The 19,566-nt window shown below is 38.9% G+C and overlaps 1 protein-coding gene across 1 annotated transcript in view; it reads left to right on the top strand.

Moving 5' to 3' along the window:
* TMEM236 (transmembrane protein 236) overlaps positions 1-10,805 on the top strand; it is a gene marked incomplete at both ends in the record, with an annotated part of 48,072 nt that extends 37,267 nt beyond the window's left edge. The window contains one exon of the mRNA XM_084871358.1: positions 10,231-10,805. Coding sequence (XP_084727484.1) covers positions 10,231-10,805 — 575 coding nt within the window. The remainder of the gene's footprint in view (positions 1-10,230) is intronic.
* Positions 10,806-19,566: the final 8,761 nt, after the last annotated feature.

Genomic DNA, 19,566 nt, shown 5'->3' on the forward strand with positions numbered 1-19,566 from the left:
AGCTGTTGGACCTCAGCATAGATGACTGGCATTCCTAGATGAGCAATTTCTGGCTCAAAAACATGCAAGGTTTCAAGGCCTGGCATCTGTAACTTTTTAAAAGTTTCACAAGCGTACATCTATACAATGGAATACTACGCTGTGGTAAAAAAAGAAGGAATTCTTACCATTTGCAGCAGCATGGATGGAACTGGAGAGCATTATGCTAAGTGAAATAAGGCAGTCATAGAAAGATAAATATCACATGATCTTGCTCATTTGTGGAATATAATGAACAACATAAACTGATGAACAAAAGCAGATCTAGAGACAGAGAAGCATCAATCAGACCCTCAAACCTCAGAGGGAAGGTAGGGGAGGGTGAGGGTAAGGGGAGAGATCAACCAAAGGACTTGTATGCTTGCATATGAGCCTAACCAATGGACACAGACACCGGGGGGTGGGGGTGAGAGCTTAAGTGGGGGATGGGGGGCCAAGGGGGATAAGGACACATATGTAACACCTTAATCAATAAAGAAAAATAAAATAAAATAAAATAAAAGTTCCACAAGCAATTCTGATGTCCATCCTGAGTGAGAGACCTTGATTATAGGAAGTAGGAGGAATTGAGATGAATAGCAAGTTAAAAGCTGAAAGAACACGTCTACATTTTTAAAGGAACCTGCTTTCCAGATTTTCTTGAAATGGAACACATCACACCTTAAAATAGAATGTGAGAGATTCCAGAGATGGTAAAAGAAAAAAAGAGGTGGGGGGAAGGGAGAAAAAAGGATGCTGGTTTTCTCTGGAGAAAATGAATAGCATTTTGAGTTCCCCTTTGCTTCTTTTTTTAAAAAAAGCTTATTATACAATATGAGCCCAGTGTGTGAGCTGGGTTTCAATAATGTGTTTTGCAATGTGTTTAGAGAGCACGTATGAGGAACACTGTGTCCAGTGCCAAGCCTCGGAGGGGGTTATTTCCTTTCCTACCCTCTCTTAGCTATTCAGAAGAGGGAAGTTTCAGGAACCTGTATCAGCTCTAGATTTTCATTCCCTTCTCAGGAATAAGTAGCCACTTCCCAGAATGGAGTGATACAAGGGAGAATTTCTGATTTACACATTTCAGTGAAATAAGCTGTCAGGATAGGTCAGTGTGGATTGGGCCAGAAACTATATTACAATGATCCCTAAAGACATGGAACATCCAGGGTTGTCAAATCAGGAACTAGGGGTTCCTCTGATTGGGGCAGCTTTACATGATTTTTAACTACTTGGCATTTGGAAAAAACTGAACAATTTTAGTATATAGTGTCAGATTCTTGAGAGTTGCGAAGTAAATATTTAAGGGATATTGATAGAAACAGGGAAACAGGAATGTAGAATGCATACTTTATAACATCAAGCTGTGTTCTTTGTATCACTATTCACCCAGAAAAGTTCATGGCCCCTGCATAAATTAATAATCGTAACGCAAATAAACCTATTTTTCTTGTTCTCCAAAAGTGAAATATTTCCTGTTGCGCACACCAAACAAGTCAGGACATAGCAATCAGCTGCCAACAGATTCACTGCTAGTATTAGTGGAGAGAAATGTGCGCCTGCGCATAAGGTAGGTGCGTAAGGGAAATGGATGCGACACGACTATAGTAATCAGTCATTAGCGAACATTGTAGTTCATTATTAATAATTATGTTAACAGGATATTGTAAAAATTAAGTTACACAATTTTTATTAAAACGTTTCTTACATCCCATTATATTGACTGGGCCATAAAAATATTCGTTGTGGGCTGTGAATTTGACATGCCTGATCTAAGTACTTAGCTAGCAGAGGCATTGCAAACCATTTCAAAGTCAAGAGTTATTTATATTTGGAAATATATGCTTTTCAACACTTGACCTGTTTATGTTTCATCTAAATATATATATAAATACATATTATATTTCAAATTAATGATTATTATCTCAATTAGCATAATTAACACAATGATAAGTTATGGTATCTATTGCAACATATTAATATGAATATATAAAAATACAAAATATATAAAATAATTTTATATATTATATATAAAACTAATTTTTTGTATTTATAGATTGTAAATAAAATCATATTCTCTAGTCTAAACACATATCAACTAAGGAGAATGTCAGAATATCCCACATGAAAAATTGAAGATTAAAAATTCTAGTTTAGAAAATTTTCTCAGGCAATCTTCAAAAATGGAATATTTTAAAATCTACAGCACTATCAGTTTTTAGCAATTCTTGTCCCTGGTTGGATGAGCCTACAATTTCACATTGCCTAGACTCTAGAAATGATATGTTTATTCATTGTCAGATTGATGCACGTGCGGGACAGGGAACTGAAAGTGGGTCTTAGGGCTTGTGAATTCACTGGATAACAATGGAATGCCTTCCTTAAAGTTGCCACAACTCTATGTATGCCTATGGGCTCTTCCAGGATGGATGATGGGTTGAATATTTGTCTTGAACTCATCATTATTATTATTTACTAGAGGCCCAGTGCACATTTGTGCACGGGGGGTGGAGGGGAGAGGGGTGTCCCTCAGCCTGGCCTGCACCCTCTTGCAGTCTGGGACCCTCGGGGGATGTCTCAGGCTTAGGTGTCTGTGGGAGTGGGCCTAAGCCAGCAGGCAAACACCCCCGAGGGGTCCCTGAGCTCACCAGCCAGAAGCCGGGCTTGCTGCTCCTTAGCGCTGCCTGATAGGAGGGAGAGGCTCCTGCCACCGTGCCAGCCTGGCTTCTGGGTGAGCGGCGCTCCCATGGGAGCACACTGACCACCAGGGGGCAGCTCCTGCATTGAATGTCTGCCCCCTGCTGGTCAGTGTGCATCATAGCAACCAGTCGTTCAGCCATTCAGTTGATTTGCATCTCAGGGTTTATTATATTGGATTATTCACTAGAGGCCCAGTGCATAGATTCATGCACCAATGGGGTCCCTCAGCCTGGACTGTGAGGATCAGGATAAAACTGGCTCTATAACACCCCCCTGAGGGGTTGTGAGAGGTTACAGGCCAGGCCAAGGGACACCACTGGTGCACTATCAGGGGAGAGACCGATATTGTAAATATCAATTTTACAATATCGTGAATATCTAATATCCAGGGTGTGTCCGGCCTGTCATGCCCCATCCTGATTGGCCAGATCCCAGCAGCAAGCTAACCTTCGGGAGGGAGAGTCTGCCTCCTGGTGGGCAGTGTGCATCATAGTGACTGGTTGAACGGTCGAATGGTGGGACACTTGGTGAACACTTGCCTCTAATTTTGCACACAAGCAGCAGTGTTTGGTCAATATTTAAACAACTGTCTCTCTAGACAGAAAGAAAGCTCTGGTTTGTAGAATTTTCCCCTTTTTCTGGTGTGAGTCCTCTCAGCATGGTCAATTTCAAGCTATTCACGGTGCTGATACGGACCATGGAATTGGACAGAGATGCCCACAGTAGGCTCTTGGCAACCGCTGTGAGCTGTCTCTGCCTGCACAGGGTGCGTCTGCGGGACAGCACTTTTCTTTGCGATGTGAACAGGCAAATAGGAGAATTAAACTCTGGCCTTGGTTAGGCTCTATAGTGGGACACTGTTTCTCAAGCTTTTTGTTCTCCCGGATATATGAGATCCTGGGTAACAGTGTAGCTATAACCAAACTGTAATTACTCTCGCTATTTATCGCATTCTTATATTTTCTATTCTATTCTAATTTATTTAGAGCTGTACATGGTTTAGCGATTGCCACTTGTTATTTATTTACCATACACATGGCCGTGTCTCTGTCAGGCACTATTTTAAATGCTTTCCAAATGCTGACTGTCTTCTTCGTCATGGCCACCTGAGAGGGAGGTGCCGGGCTCTGCAGGGTTCCTCGGCACTGATGTCTCCTGTTCTACAGGCCTCAGATGTGCTGCCAAAGGGAACAGGCTATCCACGGTGCAGTGATGTCAATCAATGGACAGTGACAAAATAACAATGCTTATCATCTGTCCTGGTGTCTATTTTAATTTATTACTTTCTCTCTTATTCTCTAAGAGTATTGCGACTAAAAGTACTTTGGATCTTTCATGTTTTAAAACAATTTTAATAAGACTATTAATTTTCTACTTTTCCAGATTTTTTCCCCCTAGAAGGTTATGTCTAAATCATTAGCATTTAACTTCCTCTGGAACATTTTCCTTTTAAAAAAAATTGATTTTGGGCAGTCTTAATAAAAACTTGCCAGGATTTTTCTGAGTAATTCTATAATCTGATCTTCTAGTTGTTATGAACTGAGTAACAATTTCTTATCAGCTCCCTCGGCAGCCTCAGGAGCCTCTTTGCCGAGATCACCATGACTTCCCTGGCTCCTCTGACTTCTGTTCTCCTCATCCGTTCTCCATGGAGTTTAGAATAAAATACAGACACTTTATCGTAGCCTGTAAGGATCTTACAAAATCCGACTCGGCCACGGCCAGAGTGGTCTAGTAGTTAAATGTTTGAGGTTCACAGTCTGGTCTCTCTCCTTGCCAGTTGTATGTCCTTGAAAACAATTGTTCATCTCTTTGTGCCTCAGTTTACTGATCTTTAAGATGGGAAAACATCGTATCTATATCATAGAGTTCTCATAAAGATTAAGAGAATTAATGCCTAGACAGGGCTTAGAGCAGTGTTGGTATATAGAAAACTTAAATAAATATTAGCTCCTCTGTGCTGCTCCATCTCCTCTCCACACTCTCACTCAATCATTCTACGTGAAAGATTTTACACAAGCTCTTCCTATTACCCGGAAAGTTCCTTTCTCCATTCTTCACCTATTTCATTCCTACTTACTCTTCATGTCTCTGCTTGACTGTCACTTCTCAGGTGAGCCTTCTTTCACCCTAATTCAGACCCGATGTGATAGTGTTCACATCACAGAACTGACCTTCCTTTAAAGTCCTGCCACAATTTATTCTGAGTTCATCGGCGTGACCACCGGAGACAGGTGGTGGAGGCAGGGCTGTTTCCGTATTGCTTGCTGCATCTTTATCTATGCCCAGCCTAAGCTCCGGACAGCTCTCTGCAATCTGCCTGCTCATATAAGGTGCGAGCCTAATTACCGCTGTTTTAGTATTAGCTTCATTTCTGCCTTGATTTTTGGCACTTTTCCTTGTGATTCTTCTCTTTTTATTTAAATAACTTTTATTCCTCTGTGTGTGTGTGTGTGTGTGTGTGTGTGTGTGTGTTAATCCTCCCCTGAGGATATTCCTTCCATTGATTTTTAGAGAGAGTGGAAGGGAGTGAGAGAGACTGAGAGAGAAACAGCTATGTGAGAGAGACACATGATTGGTTGCTTCCTGTATTCCTGCACACGCCCCGACTGGAGCTAGAGATCAAGCCTGCAACTGAGGCGTGTGCCCTTGACTGGAATTGAACCCGAGACCCTTCAGTCTTCAGGCTGATGCTCTAACCACTGAGCAAAACTAGCTCGGGCTCCTTTTTTATTTTTAAAAAGGGAATACATACTCACCCTAGAAAATTCCTCACTAATTACTTGTTAAGTTGTGCTTGTGTTTTCCTTGTAAGCCATCTAAAACTTCTGGGAAACAAGTTAGAGAGAAATACATCATTTTAAGAAGTAATAGAGTAAAATAGGTATGAGTTTCCTACTTAAATATTTATCTGTTGTATCAAAATTACATTTCCTTAATTATTTAGCTTGCACAGTGAAGGCAAAAAGTTGTTTTGGCGACTGGCATCTGATGTGGGGAACTGTACAGAATGGCCGCTATTTTTAGTTTTTATTGGGCAATGTGAACCAGCAAGTAGATCTCTTCCTTCATGCTGATATCTTCTATGGATTTTTGCACAAAGCAACCTTGCCCTACCCAAACAGAACACTAACAGCTAGCAATAGTAGCACAATTAATTCCAGCTGTAAGTGGAAATTTAAAGAAAAAAGTAATTCAGAGGGAAACTAATCATGGAGCCAAGGGGAACCATATTAAATACAGGAAGTTTACATTGCCTGCGGATAAATTTGCTGGTCCATTCTAACGACCAAATGCTTTCTTGATTTGTTCAACTTTATCATAGCCTCTTAGGCCAGTCTAGTGCTTCTCACTTGGAAAGAGGACAGCAGAGTCCCTGTAACCCCAAACCTAAACTGGCCTCTATTGAGCTGTGGAGCGATAGGAAGCTCCAGGCTCAGCTTTCACCAAATATACGTGGATCGGGGCTTTAGCATTTCATTAAAAATTAACTCTGGCTAAGAATTCATTGTACATCCAACAGCTCACAACTACAGATATTAACATTCTTACAGACTGTTTAAAAGTGTTAATGTGTCACTTCTTAGATTGCCACTTCCTGGTGTTGAAACAATGCTGAACTAGCAATCATCTTCCAAAGCCCAAATTATACTCAGTGTTCCACATGTTGAAAAAGGAATTTGGATCTTCCTTAAACAATGTTATCTTCTAAGAGAGCTAAAGGAGAGTTCTCTAGGACATGACATCCACTAAGAAACATTTTTGTATATTCACATATATATTTTTTTGTAAAATGAGAGCTTTATGCCAGTGGGCATCTGCATTTAAAAAGGGATGACTTTATGAACATTAAAATAATAATAGTAATCCTATATAATAAAACCCTAATATGCAAACTGACCAAATGACAGAAGGATCGGTCGCTATGACTTGCACTGACTACCAGGGGGCAGATGCTCAATGCAGAAGATGCCCCCTAGTGGTCAGTGCACTCTATTTGGGGCAGTGTTGCTCACCGCTGGATAGCCCAGCAGCAGTGGCAGGAGCCTCTTCCACCTCTGCTGCAGGCTAGCGGTAAGGAGCAAGGGGTCTCAGACTGTGAGAACCCTGGACTATGAGAGTGATGTCTGATGCTGGCTTAGGCCTAGGTACTGGGCCTAAGCTGGCAGGCAGGCATTCAGACTTCGAGAGGATGCAGGCCAGGCTGAGGGACCACCCCCCTGCCTGCCAGTGCACAGATTTTGTGCACTGGGCCTCTAGTTAGTATATAATTTTCTCCCTTAATTGAGTATTGTTTATTAAAATGATACTCATTCATGCTATGGTGACATTGAAGGTTGGTAAAGAAGTTTCTAAGGGTCATGGATCCTGCCTTTTAATTTATGAATGATTCATACCAAAGTAAGTAATATTTCATCAATAATTTAGATTATCTTTTCAGTTTACAAATATACTCAACTCACAGTTAAAAATTTTAGTTAATAGTATAAAAAGAAAACAGATTTCTCATTTAAAAAATACCTATTTATAGTAATCAAACATTTTTATTAATCTTTAATCACAATAATGCAAAATGTTTTTACTTTATCTCAATATATTTCAACAAATTTTTATTGATTTTGTTTAATTTTTATAGATATTCAATCTAATGACTCCCTTTAAATTTTATCTTACCAAGTAATATTGAAGCTCAGCATATTCAAAGTAAACTTTGCTAAGGCCTGATAAATTCTTAGCAACAAAAATGATGCTTAAGTGGTTAAATGTTTAAAAAAGTAACTTGCTATAGCTTTTTCATGCATAAAATCCATACCATCAACATTGTTAGTAAGTCTTGAGATTCGAGGATCTCTTCATAATCCCCCAACCTCAACACCCACGTGAGCACAGAGAGGTGTGCAGGAACTCGCGCGGGCGCGCACACGTGCGCAAACACACACACAACGTAAGGTTGATGAGAAAATACCTTACTCATTTAGATGACTGGTGTGTTGACCAGGCATAGTCTGTGGCCACAAATAAGATGTTTGTAATCTAACCAATGTTCAAAAACTTTGGGGAAAAACAGGTTTAAAATCAAAAGTTTATTTGGTAATTGCAGTTTGCATTCAATATCATTTTGTATTAGTTTCAAAATATTTACGGGGATGTAAAGTACAGCACAGAGAATATCGGTTTAAAAATCTTGGATTAAGAATGTCTCCCATCACTAGCACTTTCTCATGGTTAAATAGCACCAAACTCCAGACCCAAAGATCTTGGTTGAGGAGAATTCTGTGGGCCTCTTATAAAATGACAAGATTGGACCATTGTACTTTGATTGGACCAGTTAGCTAGATTCACCTGCTTTTATGATATATTTGTGTTTATAGTTAGCACATGATATGTTGCCTATAGGTAGATAATAGCAGCCATAAAGTTAAGAGTTTCTAGATTGGAGTCAGACAAGTCTGGGTGTGGATTCCAGCTCTGCTCATTCAGTACTAACTGTGTAATTGAATTTAAGTTCTTACCAAGTAATATAGAAGCTCATTTTTCTACCTTTTGCCCCCACACCCTTCCATGTTTATAAAATGGGATAGTGACCTCTGTCTCTCAGTTTCTCTGAGGATTTAATGAGAGAATATGTGAAAATGCTTAGCTTAGGAATCAATAATGGCTCTTACTGTGAAATGGTAAACATGACTTAGGATCCACAGCCAGGATCCAAGGACATGGAATTTGCCTGTTTTTTCCATATGTGACCCATTGCTATCTTGACATTCGATGTGTAAAACAGACCTGAAATAAGAGAATACTTACCATTTTATTTTCAATTTTAAAAATAAAAATGTTTCAAGTTATATGAACTTTAAAATTTAAAATCTATACTAATAAAAGGGTAATATGCTAATTCGAGTGGATGTCTTCTGGATGACCATCTATCTGGACATTCTTCCGAACAAAGCCGCTGCAAGGGCCAGACCCAGGCTCAGGTAGCCGTGGGCAGTTGAGAAGGGCCCAGGCTCAGGGCAGCAGTGGCAGAAGCGGTGGGGTAATGGGAGCAGCATCTTCTCCTGATCCACCAGGTTGCCTCCCCCAGAGAGGCTAGACTGCAGCTTAGGCTGGGGAGGCCAATGCAGAGGCAGTTAGGGTTGATCAGGCTGGCAGGGGAGCAAGTTAGGGTCAATCAGGCCGGCAGGGGGGCAAGGTGGGGGTGATCAGGCCAGCAGAGGGACAAATTAGGGGCAATTAGGCAAGCAGACAGAGGGGTGAGGGCCAATCAGGCAGGCAGGCAGGTGAGCAGTTAGGAGCCAGACATCCCTAATTGTGAGAAGGATGTCCAGCTGCTGGTTTAGGCCCAATCTTTGTCTGAACAGGCAGCCGGACATCCCCTGAGGGGGTCACAGATTGAAGAGAGTGCAGGCTGGGCTGAGGGACCCCTCTACCCCCATGAACAAATTTCATGCACTGGGCCTCTAGTCCTAATATATAAAAACCCTTGGTCGGCCATGACCAGAGGCTCGACCAACTGGAAGTGAGTCCTGCAGTCAGTGCTGGGTTTCCGACTGCTGTGGCAGCAGGTACTGACTGACTGTGGAGATGAATGCAAATCAGGCCCAGAGAGAGACCTGTAGAGAGAAGCAGGGTCTGATCCATAGCCTCTATGGTACCTGTTGATTAGCACTTGCCTCTTTCTCTCCAGGCCAGGCAAGCAGCCCTGCCTCCATTTCTCTCCAGGCCTCCACCTGGGCTGCTGATTAGTGCCACCTTTCTGATCAGACCCTGTTGATAGGCCCAGAGATGTTGACTGGCATAGAAACCAACCAATAAGAACCAAATCTGGGTGAAGTGTGAGGAGCCAATGGCTGCCTAGGAGGTAGAGTTTTTGATGCTAACTGGCATAGAAATTGACCAATTAGAACCAAATCTGGGTCAACTGTGAGGAACCAATCGCTGCATAGGAGGTGGAGCTTTTGACGCTGACTGGCATAAAAACTGACCAATCAGAACCAAATTTACTGGCAGAGGAGGGCAATTGGGGGCAAGACCAGACCTGCAGGGGAGGGCAATTGGGCGTGAGATCAGGCCAGCAGGAGAGGCAATGGGGGCAACCAGGCTGGTAGGGGAGGGTAGTTGGGGGGGACCAGGCCTATAGAGGAGGGCAGTTAGGGGACATCAGGTGGCAGGGGAGGGCAGTTGGGGGCGATCAGGTCAGCAGGGGAGCAGTTAGATGTTAATCAGGCTGGCAGGGGAGCGGTTAGGGGGTTATCAGGCTGGCAGGCAAAAATGGTTAGGGGCAATCAGGCAGGCAAGCAGGTGAGCAGTTGGGAGCCAGAAGTCCTGGATTGTGAATGGGATGTCTGACTGCCAGTTTAGACCCATTTTCTGTGGGATTGGGTCTAAACCACAGTAGGACATCCCCTGAAGGGTCCCAGATTAGAGAGGGTTCAGGCTGGGCTGAGGGACACACACCCCCGTGAACAAATTTTGTGCACCAGGCCTCTTGTCAGTAATATAAACATGTTGCAGGTAATGAAGATACGCACATCCATGCCACCACTTTGCAACGCATAAAAACTGTGACGGATCAAGAGAGGCAAAACGAAGGAAACCCTGCGCCTCCCCAGCCAGCCCCAAGGACCACAGCATCAGCAGCCACAACATGGAGCCCCGCCCCTGCGCAGGCCCGACCCGAGGAGCCCGAATTTCAGTCCAAAGTCCTGAGAGCCATGTCCCAGCGGGACACTCGTGCGGAGATTTTCCTGTGGAGCTTTCTGTTGTGGTCTGACACCATCGAAATGGTGCGTGTGGCCGGCCACCAAGCTGTGTACAAGTCAGCCTGGGTCTACCCAGTCTACCTGTTCAGTTTCATTTCTCTCCTTCGAATTATATTCACTCCCCAGAACCCTCTTCTGAATTCCCTGGGCATCCTGCTCCAAGATTTACCCTTTATTTTTGTCAGACTTAGCTTAATCATTGACCTGGGAACTATCACACCCGTATTGGGCCTTTGTAAAAATGTACTGGTGACTCTCTCTTATGTTTACTTCAATTACTTAACCAAATACAGGATTTTCTCCTCCTTTGAATTGTCTTCATTTTAAAAGGAAAAATGTAATATAGTTAAACCTCTTTATAATGCATGTGTACACATTTGTAATCTTATTCTTTTCTGTGGTATATGTTTTTGCATTATATAAAGAAATGAAACTAGATTGTAAAAAATAAGCTATTTTTTAAAAATGGTACCATCAGTTTTTTAAAATGTGTATAAATGGTGCTAAATTTAAGTAAATTTATGTCCTTATAAGTTGACTCCTCTGCATCTCTAGAAAATAGTAATTAATTTTCATTATTTTTGTGTACTTTCTTAAAATACTCTTTAATAAAGCCTGTAAAACAAATGAGAACATGTTTTCCCGCTAAGTTCAAGAGTAAGATTTTTCTTATTTAATTAAATTAATCATATTATATTAAATATCATTATAGGAATTAAATAATTAAAATTAATTTCTAGAAAATATACCTGGAGTTATTGAATAACTTTTAGGTTATACTTTTTAAAAATCTGAATTGTAGTTTTAGGGTCTCCTTCAAACATAGAATAATGTTCTTCATCCTACTTTGGTAAGTGAATTTTATGTAATTAATTATAATTAATTAATTTCAGCAGAAAAAGCAATTCTGTTTAACAGATATTTGACTCAATTTAAGGCTTAGCTTTTTCATTAGTACTGAAGTTCTAACATAAAATAGTTTAATATAGTAAAATCAAGGTACATCAGCAATACATAGATGAAATTTTATAATAGGAAGCCATAAATTAGAGATGTAGATATCAAAGCAAAATAATGTTTTGTGGAATTTGATACCATCATAAAAATAATCACACACAAGCCCTGTTTAAACTTGGAAATTCAACTTACAAATGCACTAGTTAGTGTTTTATGTGGTTATTATATAAAATGCATAACTTGATGTTAACAATTAGATACATAATTATGCAATTTGCCTTCACTATGTTGGGACACTCTTGAATATTCATAGTAGGGGCTCTTCATTCTGTATGAATTTTCAGATGCTAGAAAGGATTTGTCAGAGTCTTATGTGTGCAGAATGTTTTACAGAGCCAGTCTCTTCAATGATCTTCGGGAACAAATAGCTTAAAAGTGTACAACTGAACTTGCCTGCTTCCCCCTACTCTCCACCAATGTCCCCAACTCTCTGTGCTTTCTGGTTTCCCCTCACAACTGTCAGGTCTGTTGGCCGTTTCAAAGCTTAGCTTCTGGCTTTGACTTTGGGCAAGTTCTTTGACCACTGTAAGCCCTAGGTTCCACCCCAAAAGATGAGCAATGACAGAGGTGGAGGGGGATGGGAGTGGGTGATAGAGGGATAGAAGGGATAAAATGAAAAAAAAACAAACTTTTTGAAAAGATACTTTAATAGGGTTGAGAGGATTAAATGAGGGAAGGAATGTTTTCATCACATTGTCTGGCAAATAATAGTAACTCAATAAATGCTAAGTATTTTAATTGTACCAAATAAAAGAGAGACAGGTAGCTAAATGCATTGTTTGAATTTTCCTTTTGCATTCTTTTCTGTGTCTCTGCTTACCCTCAAAAATAATAATTTAAACCATGCACTTATGAACAGTAATATGTAAAGTCTTAAATATACCTTAAGTAATTTTTTTTATCAAGTAATATTATGTTCCAAAGTGAGAAATGTTCTGAATATACAGATTAAAGTTGATATGAGTATTTATTAGGCACTTGAGTATTTCCTATGAGTTCTCATAGAACCCAGTTATAGCACTTTAAGACTTTCACTGTATTTTCACTTTTCTGAGCTACCATTAATTTTTAAATTCCTTAAGGGAAGGCCTGAGGGAATCTCGTTTAACAATGCATCTTTGTCTCTCATTTCATCTAGCAATCCAACGGGAGCTTATAATACTTAACTCTAAAATATTTTAATACAAATAATTTCTTTTAAATTATAACTCTATATTAAGAACTTGAAATAAAAAAGTTGATTTGTAATATTCCTAAATATGAAAATATATTGCATAAATGTATACTTATCTTTATATTGGATATGTAGTGTGAACAATGCTCAAATATACTGAAAAGTTTTACTCACTTGAATTTAGAACACATTTTGTATCTCATGTTTGAATGTGGATGTGCCCGATATTTTGGGAAGTTACAACAATTTATACAAATAATGAAGGCACATATAAAAAATTGCACATCGGAAGAAAATTTAATATTTTATTTTAAGAGTATATACATATTTATAATATTCAAGTCTGTGGTACATAATAGAAATTGTAGCAAATTATGTAAGTGAAACATTCATAGTTCTACAATGTGTGATTAAAAGTTATGCTATTAAAATTATATATGCTATTAAAATTATATAGCTTCTAATGGTTATTGATACCAAGGCCCATATCACTTTTGTGTCCTTTTATAAAACTTACTTTTCTGCTATCTAAAAGTATACATGCAAAAAAAAAAAAAATGGGAAGTTAGGTAGTAGGCTATCTGGTACTTTATTCTAGGCAAAATGTGGAGCCCAGCTGGAAAGTATGCCTTAATTTAATGTCAGGCTCAAAAAATGTTGGTTGTAGAAAAAATACACTTTAAAAAGTTCATCTTTTTTTTTTTTTTTTTTTTTTAACAAAATTCAACAACTTTCATTGTTTAAAGTATTACATGTTTCTTTTTTTACCTGAGTAACCTCCCTCCCGGCGGCCACTCCCACCCCTGAGGGCAAGCCCCCACCACACCAGTGTCTGTGTCCATTGGTCATGCTAATATGCATGCATACAAGACCTTTAGTTGATCTCTAATCAATCCCCCTCCCCTGCCTTCTTCCCGAAGTTAGTTCATCTGTGATCAGACAAGTACTGTAAAGTAATGTTGTTATAAAATTCTAATAATTTTAATAGTGCCTTTTTCTTTTAAAAATCAATTTTAAAATTAAGGGTGAATGTTAACAGTCTTGCTTTTCCTATTAGAGCCCCATTTCACTGAATGACAATTATATGTAGTCATGAGAAAGGAAATCATTTGTTGAATAATTACTATGTGCTGGGCACTGTGCTGTGGCTTAACAAATAATTATCTTGTGCAGGGGAACTTGGAGCAGGACTTAGTAAATCTATCGTTAATGTTTCTTCTTCATAAACATTAAAATATATTGAATTAAATTTACAAAAAGAATAATCTACTACTTAGAAGCCATAGCACTTAAAATAGCTACTTACAGAGAAGGATGTAGTAAATAACAAATGAAAAATATATTAAATATATATAGCTGAAGCTATTTTATTTTACAAAAGGGTGACTTTTTCATGTTAAAAAATTATATGTTTAAGCATATCTTTTGTTGTGATGCCTTTTTCATTATGGGAGGATATGTTTACTCAATTTTCAGTTCCTGGTTGGCTGTCTCTCAACCATCTTTCCAATTCTTTAGTAATCTGATCGAAACACACAAGTAGCAGAATCAAGAGGATAAAAAATAGAGACACACAGACACATGCACACCTGCACACACAGAAATATCTAAAACCAAATGCACTTGCATTAGAAAGGTATTTTAGTGCCTCATGAGGAGATTAATTCATGAGCTCTAAATCATGCTGCTCCATGACGTTAACCAGAACTGCCACCTAGGACTGCGGGGCCTATGGGAAGGGCACCCCTTCAGGCTGAGCAGTGCACAACAGGCACATTCTTGTGCAGTGGCCCTGAGGAACTGAAACCAAAGCACCTGTGCTTGGTAGTTTTTGTAACACTAGACATTTATAAACAATTGTTTATAAGAGCTTTTACATACAGTTCCGTATGTTTTTCTGTTTTTAAAAAATATTCATTCAATACATTTTAGTACCTTTTATATGGTTTTTATAATTAAATAAGCCACAAAAAAAGTCTTGGTAAAATTTACAAAATTGCTATAGATGTAGGTTAGGCTACATATGGTTTCAGTTTGTGTATAAGGAGATCAGAAGTTGCCACTATGTCCTAATAACAAGTAGAAAGCTAAACAGACTGAAAAAATTAACTCTTCTGAGATTCATAAGAGAGGGGAGGACACAGGGAAAACTGCTACCTCCTAGATTGGAGCAACAGGCAGGTGAATACAGGGAATCACAGCTTCTCAGCTCAGAGACTCACCAGCTGAAATGTCCATGGAACCAGCACCCAGGTAGGAAAACCTGAGCTGCAACTGGCCCAGTGCTGGAGGCTCTGTGTTGATAAACCTTAGTTAAAAGCTGTAGAGGGACTTAGTCACAAGGGTTCCCTCCAGTATTAGGGATCTAAATGGAGAAAGAAGAGTATTAGAAAATCAATATGATGGCAAAGTTAAACTTTCTTTTTCTTATTTTAATTGACCTTATTATAATTTGCTTATTATATATATATATATATATATATATATATATATATATATATATATATGTGTGTGTGTGTGTGTGTGTGTGTGTGAAATGAATGATAGCATGACACAAGGGATGGGAAAAAGGAATTAAGCGAAATCAATATATATATTGATTTCAGAGAGGAAGGGAGAGGGAGAGAATAGAAACATCAATGATGAGAGAGAATCACTGATCAGTTGCCTCCTGCACATTCCCTACTGGGGATCAAGCCTGCAACCTGGGTATGCACCCTGATGGGGAGACAAACTGACAGGGTTGAGAGTAATGGTTATAAAGATGCTAAAGGAACTTAGGGAAAACTACAAAGAACTTAATGGGAACTTTAAGGAACTTGGTGGGAATTACATCAGCATGAAAAGGTCAAAGAAACCAGCCAGTCAGAAATGAAGAATACCTTATCTGACATCAAGAATACACCAAAAGGAATTAAATAGGCTGGGTGAAGCAGAAGATCAAATTAGTAATATGGCAGAAAAGGATAAAAAACACTCAATTAGAGCAGCAAAAAGGAAAACACTTAAAAAGTATGAGGAGAGTTTAAGGAAACTTTGGGACAACAAACAGCACAACATCTGCATCATCAGTATACCAGAGGGAGAAGAAAGTGAGCAAAGTATATAGAACCTTTTAGAATAAATAATAACAGAAAACTTCCCTAACCTGGTAAAGGAAAAAGCCACATAAGTTTAGGAAGCACAGAGAGTCCCAGTCAAGATGAACACAAAGATACACACACTAACTAAGACATATCAATAAAGTGGTGAATGTTAAAGACAAAGACAGAATTTTAAGATCAACAAGAGAAAGTCAGTAACCTATAAGGGAGTTTTCATAAGGCTGTCAGCTGTTTTCTCAATAGAAACACAACAGGCCACAAGAAATGGCATGGGATTGTCAAAGTAAGAAACAGCATTTGAAAGAAAGACTACTCTATTCAACAAGGCTATCATTCAAAATTAAAGGTGAATTAAAGAATTTCCCAGAACACCACCACCAACAAAAGGCTAAAGGACTTCATTTTCACCAAACCAACATTGAAAGAAATGCTATAGGGACTGTTAAGAAGAAGAAGAAGAAGAAGAAGAAGAAGAAGAAGAAGAAGAAGGAGGAGGAGGAGGAGGAGGAGGAGGAGGAGGAGGAGGAGGAGGAGGAGGAGGAGGAGGAGGAGGAGGAGGAGAAGGGGGAGGAGGAGGAGGAGGAGGAGGAGAAGGGGGAGGGGGAGGAGGAGGAGGGGGAGGGGGAGGAGGAGGAGGAATGAAAGAGAGAGAGAGAGAGAGAGAGAGAGAGAGAGAGAGAGAGAGAGAGAGAAAGGGAGAAACATAGGCATAAAGGTGTGGGGAACCTTTTTTCTGTCAAGGGCCACGTGTATATTTATAACATTATTCATGGGCCATTCAAAATTATCAACTTAAAATTTATATTTTTATAAATTTTAAGTTGATAATTTTGAATGGCCCATGAATAATGTTATAAATATGCACGTGGCCCTTGACAGAAAAATGGTTCCCCACACCGGCTATATTTGGTCAAACATTTAATTAACACACCCCTAATGCCTTGACAGGGCCAGACAAAATGATTTCTTGGGTCTTATACAGCTTGTGGGCTGAATATTACCCATTCCTGGCACAAAGAATAAAGATAGAAATATAAAAGTAACTATAAATAATAACTTAAATGTAAATAATTAAGTACTCCAATCAAAAGACATAAGATAGCTGAATGAATAAGAAAACATGTACCATGTATATGCTGTCTACAAGAGATCAACCCCAGAACAAAAGAATCACACAGGATGAAAGTGAAGGGATGGAAAAAATTTTCCATGCAAATGGAAACAAACAACAAAAAAGTGGGAGTAGCAATACTTGTATCTGACAAAATAAACTTAAAAAATAAAGGCCATAAAAGAGATAAATAATGTCACTACATAATACTAAATGGATCAATCCAACAAGAGGATATAATCTTGGTAATCATATATGCACACAATATAAGAGCACCTAAATATATAAGAAAGCTCTTGGAGAACTTTAAGGGAGAGATAGATAGCAATTCAGTCAGATTAGGGCACTTTGACACCCCACTGATAACACTGGATAGAAATTTCAGACAAAGGAAATCAACAAGAAAACAGTGACCTTAAACAACACACAGGATCAGAAGGATTTAATTGACATCTAGAGAACATTTCACCCCAAATCTGCAGAATATACATTCTTCTCAAGTGCACATGGAATATTCTCAAAGATAGGCCACATATAAGGAAACAAACTCTCTACAAGTTCAAAAAGATTGAAATCATATCAAGCATCTTCTCAGATCACAACAATATGAAACTAGAAATCAAGTACAATAATAAAATTAAAAAAAATAAAGACATGGAGGTTAAATAGCATATTATTAAAAATGAATGTGTTACCATGAGATCAAGGAAAAATAAAATACTTCTTGGAAACAAATTAAAATAAACAGACAACAACCCTAAATATATGGGACACAGTAAAAGCAGTCCTGAGTGGGAAGTTTATAGCACTACAGGCCTATCTCAAAAAACAAGAAAAATCTAAAAAAAAAAACCCACCAACTAACTTAAACCTACAATTCAAAGAATTAGAAAGAGAACAATAGAAAAGCCCAGAGTAAGTAGGATGAAGGAAATATGAAGAGCAGAAATAAATGAAATAGAAACAAAAAACAATACAAAAGGTCAATGAAACTAAGGGTAGGTTCCTTAAAAAGACAAAGTTGATGAACTTTTAGAGAGATTCATCAAGAAACAATGGGAGAGGACCCAAATAAATAAAATCGAAAATGAAAGAGGTTATACCACAGAAATATAGCCAGAATGTCCACTTTCACCACTTTAATTCAACATAGTACTGGAAGTCCTACCCACAGTGATCAGACAAGAAGAAAAAATAAAAGGCATAGAAATGGGAAAGGAAGAATAAAATTGTCATTATTCACAGATGACATAATATTGTGCATAGAAAACCCTAAAGACACCACCAAAAACTACTAGGTTTAATAAGTGATTTTGGCAAAGGAATGGGATATAAAATAGTATCCAGAAATTGATGGCATTTTTGAACACCTATAATAAACTCTTAGAAACAGAAACTAAAAAAAAAAAAAAAAAATCCTATTTAGCATTGCAACAAAAAACAACATACCTAGGAATAAATTAAACCAAAGCAGCAGAAGGCCTATACTCAGAAAATTATAGGACATTAAAAAAGAAAGGAAGAAATAGAGGAAAATACAAACAAGTGGAAGCATATACAATACTTATGGACTGGAAGAGTTAACATCAATAAAATGTCCATACTACTCAAAGTAATCTATAGATTCTATGCAACCCTATTAAAGTACCATCAGATATTTCACAAGTACCGTATTTTCCAGCGTATAAGATGACCCCCTAATTTTACAGTTAAAACGTAGGTTTAGGCCTATATTCATTGTATAAGACTACCCCCCACTTCCAAGGCAACACCAGTTCTTTTTTTGATAGACTGACTCTGGCCAATCCGAGCAGGCTTTTTTTCGTTTCAAAAGTTGTCTTATATGCCAGAAAATACGGTATAGTACAAATATTCCAAAAATTTATATGGAACCAAAAAATACCCCCAGTAGCTTCAAAAATTTTGAGAAAGAACAAAAAATTGGAGGGATCACAATACTAGATATCAAACTATACTGCAAAGCCATTGTAATCAAAGCCTCCTGGAATTGGCACAAGAATTGGCATATAGATAAATGAACAGAAACCCTAGAAATCTACCCACACCACTATGATCAGAACAGAACAGAAACCCCAGAAATCTACCCACACCACTATGATCAGAACAGAACAGAAACCCCAGAAATCTACCCACACCACTATGATCAATTAATATTTGACAAAGGAGACAAGAGCATGCATTAGAGAAAGGACAATCTCTTCACTAAATGGTATTGTGAAAATTGGACAGGTATGTACAAAAACATTAAACTGCACCACCAACTTATATCATACACAAAAATAAACTCAACATGGATAAAATAATCTACACTAATAAAAGAAAAAAAATGCTAATTGACCTTTACATTCCCTATGCCCACAGCCAATCAGGAGTGATATGCAATTTAAGCCAACAAAGATGGAGGATAAATTTGCATATGCAGGCTAGGTGGGCAGCGCCTGATGCCACCTGCAGGGCCCAGGCCACCATCAAGGTCCAAGCAGGCCAGGGGCTGAGGCAGAGGTGTTAGGGGTGATCAGGCCAGGAGGGGAAGGCAGTTGGGGGTGATCAGGCCAGGAGGGAAGGGCAGTTGGGGGTGATCAGGCCAGGAGGGGAGGGCAGTTGGGGGTGATCAAGCAGGCAGGCAGAAGAGTGGTTAGGAGTCAGCAGTCTCAGATTGTG

Source organism: Pipistrellus hanaki (assembly GCF_964339955.1).
Source record: "Pipistrellus hanaki genome assembly, chromosome: 1".
NCBI lineage: Eukaryota > Metazoa > Chordata > Mammalia > Chiroptera > Vespertilionidae > Pipistrellus > Pipistrellus hanaki.